The sequence below is a fragment of the Pleuronectes platessa genome, chromosome 16 (assembly GCF_947347685.1).
Source record: "Pleuronectes platessa chromosome 16, fPlePla1.1, whole genome shotgun sequence".
NCBI classification, from domain to species: Eukaryota; Metazoa; Chordata; class Actinopteri; order Pleuronectiformes; family Pleuronectidae; genus Pleuronectes; species Pleuronectes platessa.
The window spans coordinates 20,034,164-20,047,417 of NC_070641.1; the positions used below are offsets into that span (position 1 = coordinate 20,034,164).

General features: G+C 43.4%; 1 protein-coding gene across 1 annotated transcript; it reads right to left on the reverse strand.

The window, feature by feature from the left end:
- Window positions 1–4: 4 nt before the first annotated feature.
- b9d1 (B9 protein domain 1) lies at window positions 5–3,391 on the reverse strand. Its single transcript, XM_053442904.1, has 7 exons — window positions 3,211–3,391; window positions 2,994–3,062; window positions 1,889–2,000; window positions 1,604–1,700; window positions 1,440–1,502; window positions 727–794; window positions 5–526 (listed from the first exon to the last, which is right to left on the reverse strand). Exons 1-7 carry the CDS (start codon window positions 3,271–3,273, stop codon window positions 369–371), a joined length of 630 nt encoding a protein of 209 aa, XP_053298879.1. The 5' UTR covers window positions 3,274–3,391; the 3' UTR covers window positions 5–368.
- Between the last annotated feature and the right edge of the window lie 9,863 nt (window positions 3,392–13,254).

Consider the following 13,254-nt stretch of genomic DNA (forward strand, 5'->3'; position numbering starts at 1 on the left):
ATTTTTTAAACAAATGTCTAAACGTGATCAGGAAGCTGAATTCTTCACGGATCCTGAGGTTGAGAATGACTGAAAACAAGTGAACTGTTGAATCCACATTTATTTAAAAAAGTAAAAAACAGTTAAACAAATATTTAGGAAAAACTCTAAATTCCTAAATTAATAAAATCGTTGCACTCTTCATTTCTAAACATTTTACTTTACAACATTGGTGTTCGTGCTTATTATATTTACATATTGTGTTCTTGTGGCACTGCACTTTACAAACTGAGACAGTGGATGGGGGGGGGGGGTTTCGTGTTCGTGGGGGACCAAGCATCCTCGAGGGCCCAAAAAGAACCGCCACAAGTTCTCAAAGTCTCGTGTTCCTACATCCTGTAGGTTTGCTCTTCTGTCGACCAGGCGGACGCATCAGACCCTTTGTTCACGGGATTCGACGGCCCCGTGTCATAACCCAGTTTCTTCATGTCCTTAGTCAGGATGTGGAAGGAGACGCTGACGAAGCCTTGGGAACGAACCCGCGTCACTACAACACAGAAATACACCGCGTCATTAAAACAACTTCATGTATGAAATAACAATATTAAAAGAAAAGCCATCAGTCTGCTTCAGTTGAGGTACGCTTAAAGTAGACTATCTATTTCTGTATTGAGAAGGTGAGAAGTGTTACACACATAACCGTCAATGTCCACAATATTAAATAAATCAGATTTAAACACAACAAACCTTCTCTGCCTTCACCCTGAGCCACGACTTTTGGGTCTGTGTACTCGGGCCGCCGTCCCAACAGCCAGCTAAATGAGAGGGGGGGAAAAATGTTTTAGCAAAGTGAACTCAATCATTTTACAGTTAATAATGTACAGAGTACACACAAAGATTAAAATAATGAATAAATGATGCTTTAAGTCAATTGTTTCCTTTTACTTTAAGGACTTTTTCCCGATCTTTTTGTTTTCTATAACAAATTTCATAATAGTAAATGTATTCAACCAATCAATCAATCAATCAAATTTTATTTGTATAGCCCATATTCACAAATTACAATTCATCTCATAGGGCTTTAACAGGGTTAACCAATCATAAGATACTTTGCTCTTCTAAATCATTTCCCTCTCAGTGACATGTTAATGTTCTTGTAGAAACAACTAACAGAGAGTGTAGTACAAATACACTTTCCCAGATCAAGTGGAAAAACACACTTTGCTTCCGATGCTGCTGCTTAAATTGCTAATGCAGATGTGCACCTCTGGACCAGTAAGTATCTTCGTGTGTGTGTTTCCATGCGTTGACCACAGCAGCTGGGAAGCATCACACACTGACCTGGCGTGTTCTCACAACAGGACACACACTGAATATTTGATAACACTGTGCTAACTCAGCTCAGCTTCACAGCGGCTGAGACGCAGAGAGGAAGCTGAACAACCGTCCACATGTCTCACCTGGTGAATTTCTGAAGTCTCCATGTGGGCTCGGGAACAAACATGGGGACGGTCTTTGTGTGTCTGGGAAGTGATAACAAGCAAAATGCACGGCTGCTATTACAACAAGGCCTTGGTTACTCATTAATATGAAAGAGGAGGAAATGTGTGGAGGTGATACTGACTGTCCAGAGGTGAAGGGGATGTGTGTGGCTCCGTAGCCCCGGACCACGTCGTTGCCAAACACATCTGGACCGTACACACTCACCACCAGCTGAGGCCCTGTGCATCAACAGGAACGCCACAATTAATACTCAGTTTCTTGTACTTGTACTTTTAGAATATGACTTCTATAGGGGCCAGGATCCTTTACTTGACCCTCAGTGGTGTTAACCAATCCATGGATAATTTATGACAACAGCTACCAGTGCAGTTTGTATACAGCGTGTGTGTGTGTTTGTGTTGCTTACATCCTGATGGGTTTGTGCTCTTAAAAGTTGTCTCCAGTGGGAAGTTCCATATGAGTTTATGTGACGACTGGCTGCCTTTACAGGTGATCTGAGTGATGCCTTCCTCCAGCCCCTGGAGACACAAACAGACACACAAACACTTTGAGACAAGATGATATAAAACCTTAAGCTCTATTTTCTATAAGTACATTTTTTTTTGCGGCTGCATGCCTGTAAAAAGCTCTACATTACTCAGACATTATTAAAAAGTATTGTTTTTAACCCTTATAGGATATTAAAGGATTTCTTTACATTAGAGTTAATGAGCCTTCCCTTTATGGAACTATTGCACTTAATCATATTTTACTGCAGCGCTGTTAATGCAACTTGAAAACATTCTCAGCAACTTTATAATAAAATTAAACCCCTGAACAGATAAAGTGAAGTTAATTGTTCTGTTTTCATTTTGTAAACGTGATCGTCCAGGTAATAAAGTTCACAGCTGAACCCTGATGTGCTGACCCACTCATATCGAGGTTTAATGCTCTCAACTAAAAGTTTAGTAAACTTAACATTAATAAGATTAAAGATTAACTGACAATATTAACTACATATGTAGTGTGTAAGGGGGACGAGACAATAAGATTAAACATTTAAAAAAAATTGACCAATGCATACAAGTATGTACATTATTTTAAGATTTCTGCGACCACCGGTCATATTCATTATTGCATAATCAGGAAGTTGTATTTAGCAAATTATATGTAAGAAAATAGTGAAATCAACAGAACAACACATCAGTATGTTACTTTACAAAGTCATTGCATAGATTAAGATGCTTATTTTATAATCTTTTAATTTATAGGTATTTATATTTAGAGATGACTTCTCTTATTACCAAACCTTTGGGAACTGTACAACAGTACTTAACTTTACATGCATAACAAAATACTTATGTGAGTACAATTAGTATAAAATTCACAGTTTGTGTTTCCTGTAGCTGGATGTGGACAATATATCACACAACTTACATTTAAATAACTCTTGAATTTAAAGTTTAGTGCATCAACAGTCTCTCGCTGTTTGTACAGTAAACACAAGTGTTGTGTTTCCCTCGGCTACTCACTGAGATCTGGGCCCAGTCGTGTCCGTACACGAAGCAGTATTTGCAGTAGAGGTTGTCGTACTCTGGAAACTGAGACACAACCACAACAAACAGATGACGTGAACGTGCACAACGAGACACACAAATCAGATTAACACAAAGATGATCTGCTGATGCTAGCTGGGGTTAGCTGCTAAGCTAGGCTAGGCTAGCAGCTAACCACAGGGAAAGCACTCACGTCGGCTCCCTCGATCTGTCCGTTCACGGTGAGAAGGAACACAGACGGGTCGCTCGTGGCCATCACAGCGGGGGTCGGTGATTAACCCGGTAACTGACGCGTTGTTTGGGGTCAGTTGATCAGAACCTCGATGCTAACCCGGTGAGGAACCGACCGTTACCAGGGCGACGCTTGCTTCCCATCCAACGGGTGCCCGCTGGGCTCAAACTAGTGGCGTGTCGCGTGATCCAGGAAGATTTGTGCGAAAGGCGAATCGAAATATAAGGGGCAGCGAAACGCAATGGACTCACAAACATCATGTATACATGTATTCAATTGAATTGAAAAAAGTTATGAAAAAAGATTATAAAGCGAAAGAAAAATCCTTTAAAACAAGGATATTTATCATAGAAGTGGATTTCTACGACTCCAATTTGATTTGTAATGATAATGAATGTGTATTTTGTAAATTACAAATATAAACATCTGAACACATGATGTTCTATTGTTTATTTTGGAAGAACTTTCAAAATTGAATGTAATAATTTGGCTAGAAGACCGTTTTGACTTGAAAAACACAAAATGTTGTATTAAAATGTAGGAGAGAACCTTTGAATTCAATTATTTGGTAATTTTAGCTTAATATTATTTATAAAATAAACTCAACTGTCTGTTTAAACTGACTCGTTGAATTTGATCACACTCTTATATGAACAGATGTTAAAAGAAACTGATTATATTGCCACATCCTTATATGCGTCATCATAAGTTTTGTTTCTTTATTGTTTGGTTACCTGCTTGTTTTTGAATTCTTGAACAATTAAAAAGTCTCAGTCCTGAACTCTGATAAGTTTTTTTTTTATTGGAAAGGAAGTACACTGCAGTTAAAAACTGTCCACAAGATGGCGGCAGTGTTTCAACCCCACATGACGCCAGACACGCGCTCACCTCACCGGAAACTAAACTTCCAACTGTTTACACTGATGCATCATGGGGCTTTTCAATCAAACACAACGTGGGCTGAGCCAGTATGGAGATGTCTGTTATTCCATTAGTCCCCCAGTCTGCTGAAGAAGACCATGAGATGTGGGGCCAGGCTCAGAGATGCAGCAAGTGGACTCGAGCAGTCCCCCCCCCCCCCCCCCCCACACACACACACACTCTGTGTTTAACCCAGCTAAATAATAAACTTTGTTCAGCAACTCACATTTGCATCTGTGGTAAACAAGAGTATAACAGAAAAATGGATATTACTCTAATTAATTCCCACAAGAGTCAATGGAGTCTGTTGTTGAAGCTGAATTAAATATTTCCCTGTGAACACAAACAAAACATGAATTCTCAACTAGGCAGCTTTGTCCAGTCCTGTGTGACACAGGGTGATTAATATCTTTGTTTTCTTGCATTTGAGCAGAAATTAAATTGTGTATTTAACATGTATTCACTAGAACTCTGTGTAATCTGTGACTTTCAATTTCTAGGCTTGTTTTGTTAGAGGAGAGTTGGCACCCTGGGGATTTGGACTGTTGTCAGTTTTGTAACAACAGCTATATTACAGTTGGGCGATATGACCGACCGATATTCATAATTATCACATTATTATTTCAGTTCATTTTAAATTCTCCTTTATTCGCAGAGAATGACAAACACACCAAATCCAATTTGTGTATAAGCTTTAAATCGATATCTGTTGAATCTAATTGCTGTTATTGTTTTATGTCCCAGCCCTAAATTCAACACTGACATTGAATATGTATTTATTTTGTGGGAAAAGTTTAAATGTGAATACTTGACTTAGTTGAGGGGAGTTTGCCCCCTGAGGATTTATTGTAACTCCTCTCTGGCTGTGTTTCTGTTCAGTTTGACTGTGTTTACATGTCTCTACAGTGACACACTGTGCTGTAACAAACAACAATTACAGATAGAGATGATCCCACTAGGACGCTGTGGGGAGTTTGCTCTATTACACAGGACCTTTCACTTATAATAGCATATATATACTTAAGGGTAATTATCGGGCTACATGTCCATTAGCTCCAATTGTTCAGATAATTAGCTGTTTTAGATTCACTGTGGATAATCAACTGTTTCTATCAGCTCTGTCACACACACCATTCATTTACCCCTCAGTTAGTCTCTCCATCCCCCCTCGTTCTTTCTATCTCCCTTTCTTTCTGTGTGTGTGTGTGTTGCTGTCAGACTGCAGCGCCCCCCCGAGTCTCTGACCTTTTTATTCCTGCCCAAACAGCCGCTCTCTTCTCCATCCTCCATCCTCCATCCCTTCTCTTTGCTCTGTTCACCAGCTCTCCACCCATCGTTACCTCCCCACCCCACCAGTCTAGTATTGAAGTAAAGGAGTGCAATCATTTGGCATTCAGCATCACACAGACATCAGCCTCCCAGACATTCAAATAAATGCCAGTACGATGACATAGTAGCCTTGTGATAAATGCAAGCAACCCTCCGCTTCCTGTTTCCTCTGTGTACCTGAACTTCCCCCTCCTCCTCCTACTCCTCATCTTCCTTCTCCTCCTCCTCCTCTCACTCTGCTCATTTTGGATACAGTGGAGTTTGAGGAAAGCACTTATTAATTCCTAACTTCCTCCCAACAAACTCCTTCTCTCTTCCTGAAGTCTCCTTCCTCCTCCCTGCACCTCTTTCCCCTCCGCCTCCAATCCAACTGCCTTCCTTTTGGCCCCCCCACCATCACTTTTCATCTTCTTCCCAGCAGCATCCCTTCTTCTCCTCATCCCACCACGTCACTGGCCCTCCCTCCTCTCCACCTGCCAAATGTGTGTCTTTGTGTTTCTCCACCTCCTGCAGTCCCCCTTGTCCTTTTTTAAATGCTCCATCATCTCCGTGTTACCTATTTTCCCTCTCTCCTCCCTCTCTCCTCCCTTCTCTCAATGTCCTGCCTATTTTCTCCTCTTCATCTCGCCCCCCTCCCTCCCCGTTGTCCGCCTCCTTGTCTCTTTCTCCTCGATGGAACATGTATCATTCCTCCCTCTTCTCCTGTGGTGGCTCTGTCCTTTCGTCTCCTCCTCTCTCCGCCCTCTCATCTCCCACAACCTTTTTTCTTCCTTCCAAACGGTTGACTTTGAGTCAGACCATTAAAAGTTGCTGTGGAGTGGCCAGTCAGGAGCATCATCTGGAGTATTTTACATCTTAAAACTTCAAATTCCTCAATCTGTGCATGGGTTTTTCAAAATAAAAGCCCATAAATTAGGCCTCTAAAACACTTTACATGTAATTTCACTGACAAATAACTAGAAAATTGGAATAACACATTTTACGCTCTTCACCTTGTGCGTTTCTCAGGTCCCCTTGTGATTGAAAGTAACCTTACATGCTTTGTTTATTTGTTCCTTGTGGACTTTTCTTTTTATGTCATAGATCACACAATGGTTTCGAGCCTGGAGGCTGCAGCACCTTGGAGAAAATGTCTGGCTCAAGTGCCCTCCACAGGAATCTGCTCTGAGTGTGATTCATCCAGAACACCAATGGAAAATAGAAGGCCCAAAAAAAACAACGGGTACAGCTTTCCTTATTGCTGCTGAAGTACAGACGCACACACTCACCCCTCAATCCCTGCTCGGTAACAAAACTGTCACAAAATATTATGTCTGACGAGCGTAATCCAGTGACTCCTGTTTATCTCATTTGCAAAGGGCTGCAGACACGGAGCGGGCGCAGCAGAGAACAGAGTCTCTGATGGAGGTTAATGTCTGGAACTGTGTGGAACTAATGGGCCGTGACCGGGGGTTCACACACTTTGCTCCTGAGAGACCTGCTGTCCAGGAAAAAGACTTCTCTCTTGGATTTGGACTGCCGGTCGCCGTGAACATTCAATTTACTGATACTTTATGGGGCAGAAATGAACTGGAAAACATAATTGACTGATTAACTGATCGTAAATGTAATGACCGAGTTGGTTGCATTGCTGGAAGGGACGAGGGGAAAGAAAGAGGGAGGTGGTGCTGTGGGTTTGGATTTGAGACGGAAATATATAGATGGAATCGCGATTTTCTTTTATAACATTTTAGCCTTAACCAGATGCCAATAGGAGTGTCCTCTCTCTGAACTGACCCGGGATTGGTCAAATTCCCCCGTCACAGCCCACATTACCAGGGAGAGAGAGATTCCAACATCTTCCTAAATTGAATCTTCCTATTAATTCCATAGCAGATATTCTCAGAGGGTTAATGAAGAGCTCTACCTGTGACAGTGGAAACATTTACCCTGAGTAATAAATCACTTTCACTTTAACGAGCTCTTCCTCCTCGGTGGAGCCGTTCTGTCGCTCCTTCTGTTCCTGGACAAACTCTCGGCACAAGTTTCTCATGGAGGTCGTCTTTTCATTTGCCAAACTCGGACCTGCTTTCTACTCCGGCTGAATTCTGCAGTTTGGTGTGGTGCATGTGGGTGTGTTTGTTTGTGTGTCTTGCATGTGGGTGTGTTTGTTGGTCTGAGGTGCATCTTTGGTTCACTTTCTTTTATTCTTTTATTGGGAGAGGCACCATATCTAAATGACTGACCTCCCCCTCCACCTCAAATCAACAACTTTTACCTGAAATGAGTTGTTTGATATTTTGGGATATAAGATAGCGCCACCAGGAGGGTTATTCACGTAATGGCACCTTTAATTCTCACATCGTACTTCTTTCTTTTAACCCAAAAACTTGACATCACAGTTTGATGAGCGGTTGTTTTTCATTTCCTGTGCAACTTGAGCATTTGTGTTATCGCCGCTGCCGGTTTTCACTCGACTATGTTATGTGGTTTTTCCAGAGAGGGGGAAATGTTGGAGGTACAAGGATGATACAGGATTCATACATTTTTCATATTTTACTGGTTTTTAGCAAGTTGTTTTTATTAAATATTGAAGAATATGCAACATGTGACATAGTAACTGTGTCTCCTTCCCTCGGTTTTAAATGGGAAATCTATAATCTATCATCAGCATCTTTATGTTCACATAAAACCTGTGTGGCCACAAACCTCCCACAAAACAAATTCTCTCTGCACGTAGGTTAATGTAGAATCAGCTTTTAAAGGCTCAGTGGCTACACGACTGGAGAGAGATGCACTTAAACTTCAGCCTCGTCTTTCCTGCGCTGAGAGGCTGGTCTGCCCGCAGGCTACGAACCGGCTCTCCAACCTCCACCGTCCTCCACCGAGGGGGAGATGGAGGAGTGGGGGGGCGGCGAGGTGTTACAAGGGGAAAGTTACATGGACCAAATAATGACAAATCTATTGCTTTCTAAAGACAGCTGGTTTAAGGGAATTTACAAGAGTGGGCAGTGATGGAGGGGAGGGCATCAGGCAGCTGATGAAGGTGGACGGGAGGGGGGGGGGGTAGCAGAGGTTGATTTGAAGAACTCAGAGGGGAGCTTATTTAGATATTCATCACTGGAGTGAGTCTTTCAGGTCAGCCTGGCCTCCCCAGCTCCCCGGAGTTGTAACTGGGGCTCTGGATGTTTAAATCCTCCAGCCTGTCAGAGAGAAGCAGATCCTCTGCATCACGTTTCTTTAATTCATACAATTCAATTCCCCTGGCTTTCATCATGTGTTACACTGCTGCATGATCTTTCCACGAGAAGTTAATTAGTCCCAGATCGGTTCTGCTCAGTGAAATTTCTCCTCATGATAGAATCACCTCAAAGAACCCGAAACATGAAACCTACAGACGGTAGATTGAGATGACAATAATCACAAGCACCTATTATTTAGAATGTGTATTTAGAATTTATGATTCTAATGCAGATCCCAGTGTTATAGATAAATATGGTAGAACAGCCTCAAACTTATTGAATGAAGGGCGATATTAGGGAGTAGCAGTCCTGAGCAGTTTTTCGACATGTCCTGTTGTTGCTGTTGCTCCACATCCAGCCATCCTTACTGTAATTCAGCTGATTATCTGCAGTCGGAGTGGGAGCGGGCCAGAGAGCTGCTGTAATCTGCTGGTACCTCTCCACCGGCTAATCTCCCACATCTGCTCCAGCACCTGGCGTTTCCCAGACACGGCTCAATTCGCTGGTTGAACAGAGGTGCACCTGAGAGAGGGACCTCAGTGACGAGTAGAGCAGATGGAAACAAAACTCAAACAGCACGAAGCTGAAAGCCAACAAACCTTGGTGTTGTGGCCTCTTGTGTTTTAACTGCTGGGATGTAGAGCTGCACAGAAGAGACCTGAAACCTTCAGTTGGTCTTTTTCTCCCTGGTATTGACCAGTTTTTTTTAACTTAAAGCTCACCTATTATTATAAGATTGAATGTCCTTTCTCCGAATAATAAAGCCCAACCTCTCACTATCCTCACATGCAGGTTTTATCGGGAAGCTCCCACCGAGTCAGACAGAGGCTCGTCATCTCACCGGGAGAAAGAAACACTAACAAGGTAACTGCAAAATATGTGTCTGATCTCAAAATTGGCTCCGTTCACTTTCTTCTGGAGAGACTCCAGTAGAAAAAAATTAACTGAATTTATTTCCGTGTATAACGAGAGATAAAATCCATTTGGCGCTCAGACTCCTGGTGATGTCATCACTGTGGAAAGGGAGAAACCCCTGGAGTCTAGACTCAGCTGGACTCGACCTGGACAGCAAGAGAGAGGAGAACAGATTTAAAGTTTGGCAGCGACCACATGATTTGGCTGAATGAGATCATCGGTTCGATTAAAATGCATTAAAGGTGCCATCTTAATTATCAGTCATTGGATCAGATAGGGTTAGGGCAGAGGTCTTCAACAGGGGGTCCGCGACCCCTAGGGGTCCGTGGAGGTACTGCAGGGGGGTCACGAAATTTTAGGTTGAGACAATTTTTTTCAATTTTGTTTTTCAACCAATTTTTTTTCCAAAAAGTTTTAAAAAGCTTTAAATACACATTTACATGCATCCGACATATTGTGAGGCTGATATGACCCTCTGCCTGACAGTTGTGTGCTACCCATCAGGGTCCGACATCTCACTAATGTGGGAGTAATGTGTGCCATCCACATATGGCTTGAGGATTAACTGTCTCTTCTACATGTATGTTTAAAATAAAAACATGAATCTGTGAATTATTGTAATAGCTCAGTGTTGTATGCAAGATGTATGTTTATAAATGGCCGTGGCATGGTCACCCTGTACCTTGCACGTGTTTAAATAAAAAACACGAATATATGAACCTGTGTTATATTTGAATAGTTTAGTATTGAATGCACAATAGCAGGGTACCTATGTTTATACATGGCATTAGGCTCAGTTTAATATAAAGCAATTTCAAACAATATGTATAGTATGGGGTCCCTGCTTCATCTCTCCAGCAGTTTGGGGGTCCTTGGCCTGAAAAACGTTGAAGACCCCTGGGTTAGGGGGTTAGGGTTTAGATTTTTGCTCTGGACGGTTTAAACAACCAAGGACATTTCCCTGTAGCTGCTGCAGCACACAGAGTGAAACCAGTAGCCCTTGATGGTCCTGAGACAATAATCCTTCCCAGATACACGGCTAAACTAATACAAGATGGGGTTTCAGATGACTGCTGGTGCCTCCCGAGTCATGTGATCTGAACATCACTGAGCTGTAATGGGGAATGATGGAGCCTGGAGTGCCTTGGTTACGTAATAACCCCCCCCCCCGTGCCTCTGCTCCATCAAACACTTCAGCTTCGTTTAAGCAGGCGAGCTGTTCAAGGAGCCGTCCTGGGCAGGAGGCTCAGGCTGCTCCACTTCCATGGGAATAGCTTTCCACTGTTGGTTTGTTTACACCACGTCCAGGTCTGGCTGCACAGAACGTGACGTCCAGTACAGTTTTACAGGCATAGAAATCAATCACAGCCATAATTATGAGTGGGAGGTATCTCTATTTTCCAGTGTGTCACATTTTAAGCTGCTGCACTTACTGCAGCTCAGTCGCCCAGATAGCAAACTCATCACCGGGGTCTAGTGAGTCCTGAGATAGGTTTGCTCTGACAGGGCTCCACCCTTTGGATCCTCTGCTGCTTCTTAATGGAAGGACACTTCTGTGAGAGGGGACGGCTCAGTCTGTCTGCTGTGACCCGGTCCGTCTTTAAATTCAGCCTCTGAAGAACGAGACACGGTAATTGATTCTATCCGGAGGGAATCACTTATCTGCGTCAGCTGCTTCAGCCGGTAGCTGTCAGCGCAACAAGTCGGAGAAAATGTATATTATAATATTCTTTTCTTGAGCAACACTGTAGTTACACATGGACTCATTAGAATGTGGCCTGTTGGGAGCTGACGAGATCTGATGGGACGGATCAGTCATTAATGCACCACCCTCATTACTACAGAGTTCCTCAGCTGGAGGTTCTTCCTTTCTTTAGCTCCAGTATTCCCCCTGTTGGATGCTGACTGTAGACTTGTCCATGTTTGCAACACCACCCAACTTCAATGTGAATGAACCTGAGAACACACGTGGATTGACTTACAAAGCTGATTATTTGTGCGACTGCATAATGCGATTGTGGTCGTTGGGTTCAGTGAAGCCAGGAAATGAAAGAATATCCTCAATATATCAAACTTTATGCGTAGGGTGTGTAAACACAGTGAACCTTTCAGTTGTGTATCACATATTTAGCAGGAGTCACACATTCGCTGTGTATTCTCCAACCACCAGTTGCTGATTTGTGACACACACACACAGGGAAGTTAAGATTCTCCAATCCATTGAGCCTCAGCCTCTGGACTGTGGCTAAAAAAATAAATCTACCTCGGTGAAAACATGCACACACACATGCACACGCACACACACACACACTGGGACGCTACCTGCTGAATAGATAACCATCCGTCTCCCCATCATCCTTTCATCCACCTCCCAGTATTGTCTCCTTTCACTGACTTCCATTACTGAGACCAGCTGACAGCCAAAACAACACTCACACACATGTAACTACACTTTGCTGCCAGTGCTTTTCAATCTCTGGCAGCATCCCCCCCCCCCCCCCCTGACGGAGATAAACCCATGTGACGACTGATAATGACTTCCATCTGCAGTGTGTTTGCCTTGACGTGTATTAAAACCGGCCGCTGTCTGCTTCTCGTTGCTCACAGGAGAACAACCGGCCTCGGAGAAGAAATCCTGAATCGATAGATGGAGTGACTCAGGTGAACAGAGCTGCTGCGTCGCCGTCTGTGCGGTTGGGCCTTGAGAAAAAGGAGGTCAGGTAAAAGTGTCATCGATTTATAAAGCTGGCGTCTTGGAAATGAAGAAGCCATTTATTATGAAAGCCCATTAGGAATGTATGCATATCTGTAGGCCCGGGTGAGGAGGAGAAGAAGAGAGAGAGAAGGAAGGCGTGTGTGGGGGGGGGGGGGGGGGGGGGGGGGGGGGCAGAGCATCATCATTAATATGGCTCCTCCATTAGCCTGAGTGCTTCCCTGACAACATAATGGCCGTCACCCAGACAACAGGGTCACTGTAGTTATGAACACACCCGGCAACCGCGGATGTCAATGAAGCAGAGTGGGGAGTGAATTCCCACTTGGTTTGGGCAGATGCACACACACACACACACACACACAGAGACACACACACACACACACACACTCACACACTCAGCTAGGGCAGGTCAACTCTTCGGGATTTGAGAGGTTTTCGAACTAATCAATAATGAAAGAAAGGATGATGGGAAATGAAAGAAAGCTCGAACGAGGACGACTGAAAGGAAACGACGAGTGGTTGAGAAGGAGAGAGGGTGAGTGATGGAGAGCCCCCCCCCCCCCCCCCCCCGGGAGACGTTTCCAAAGCAGCGTGGTCACAATTGAGTTATACGGGCCCAGAATCTCTGAACTGATGGGCTGAGAAGTGCTGAAGATGTTTTTCGTGATCTCGGATTTACCGCCGCTCGGGTTTAAATGGATTCGAGGGAAAACGCCAGAAGAGGTGGGCAGAGGAAGACAAACCGATGGAGAAACGAGAACAGACTAAAGTGGTAAAGAGAGTTGGCAAAGTGGAACTTTATTGCTAGAGTGGGAAACTTCCTGCCTCTGGTCTGTATATGGCCTAACTCGAAATATATATATATATAAAAAATAATATGACGGCAATTCATTTGTTTCTAGG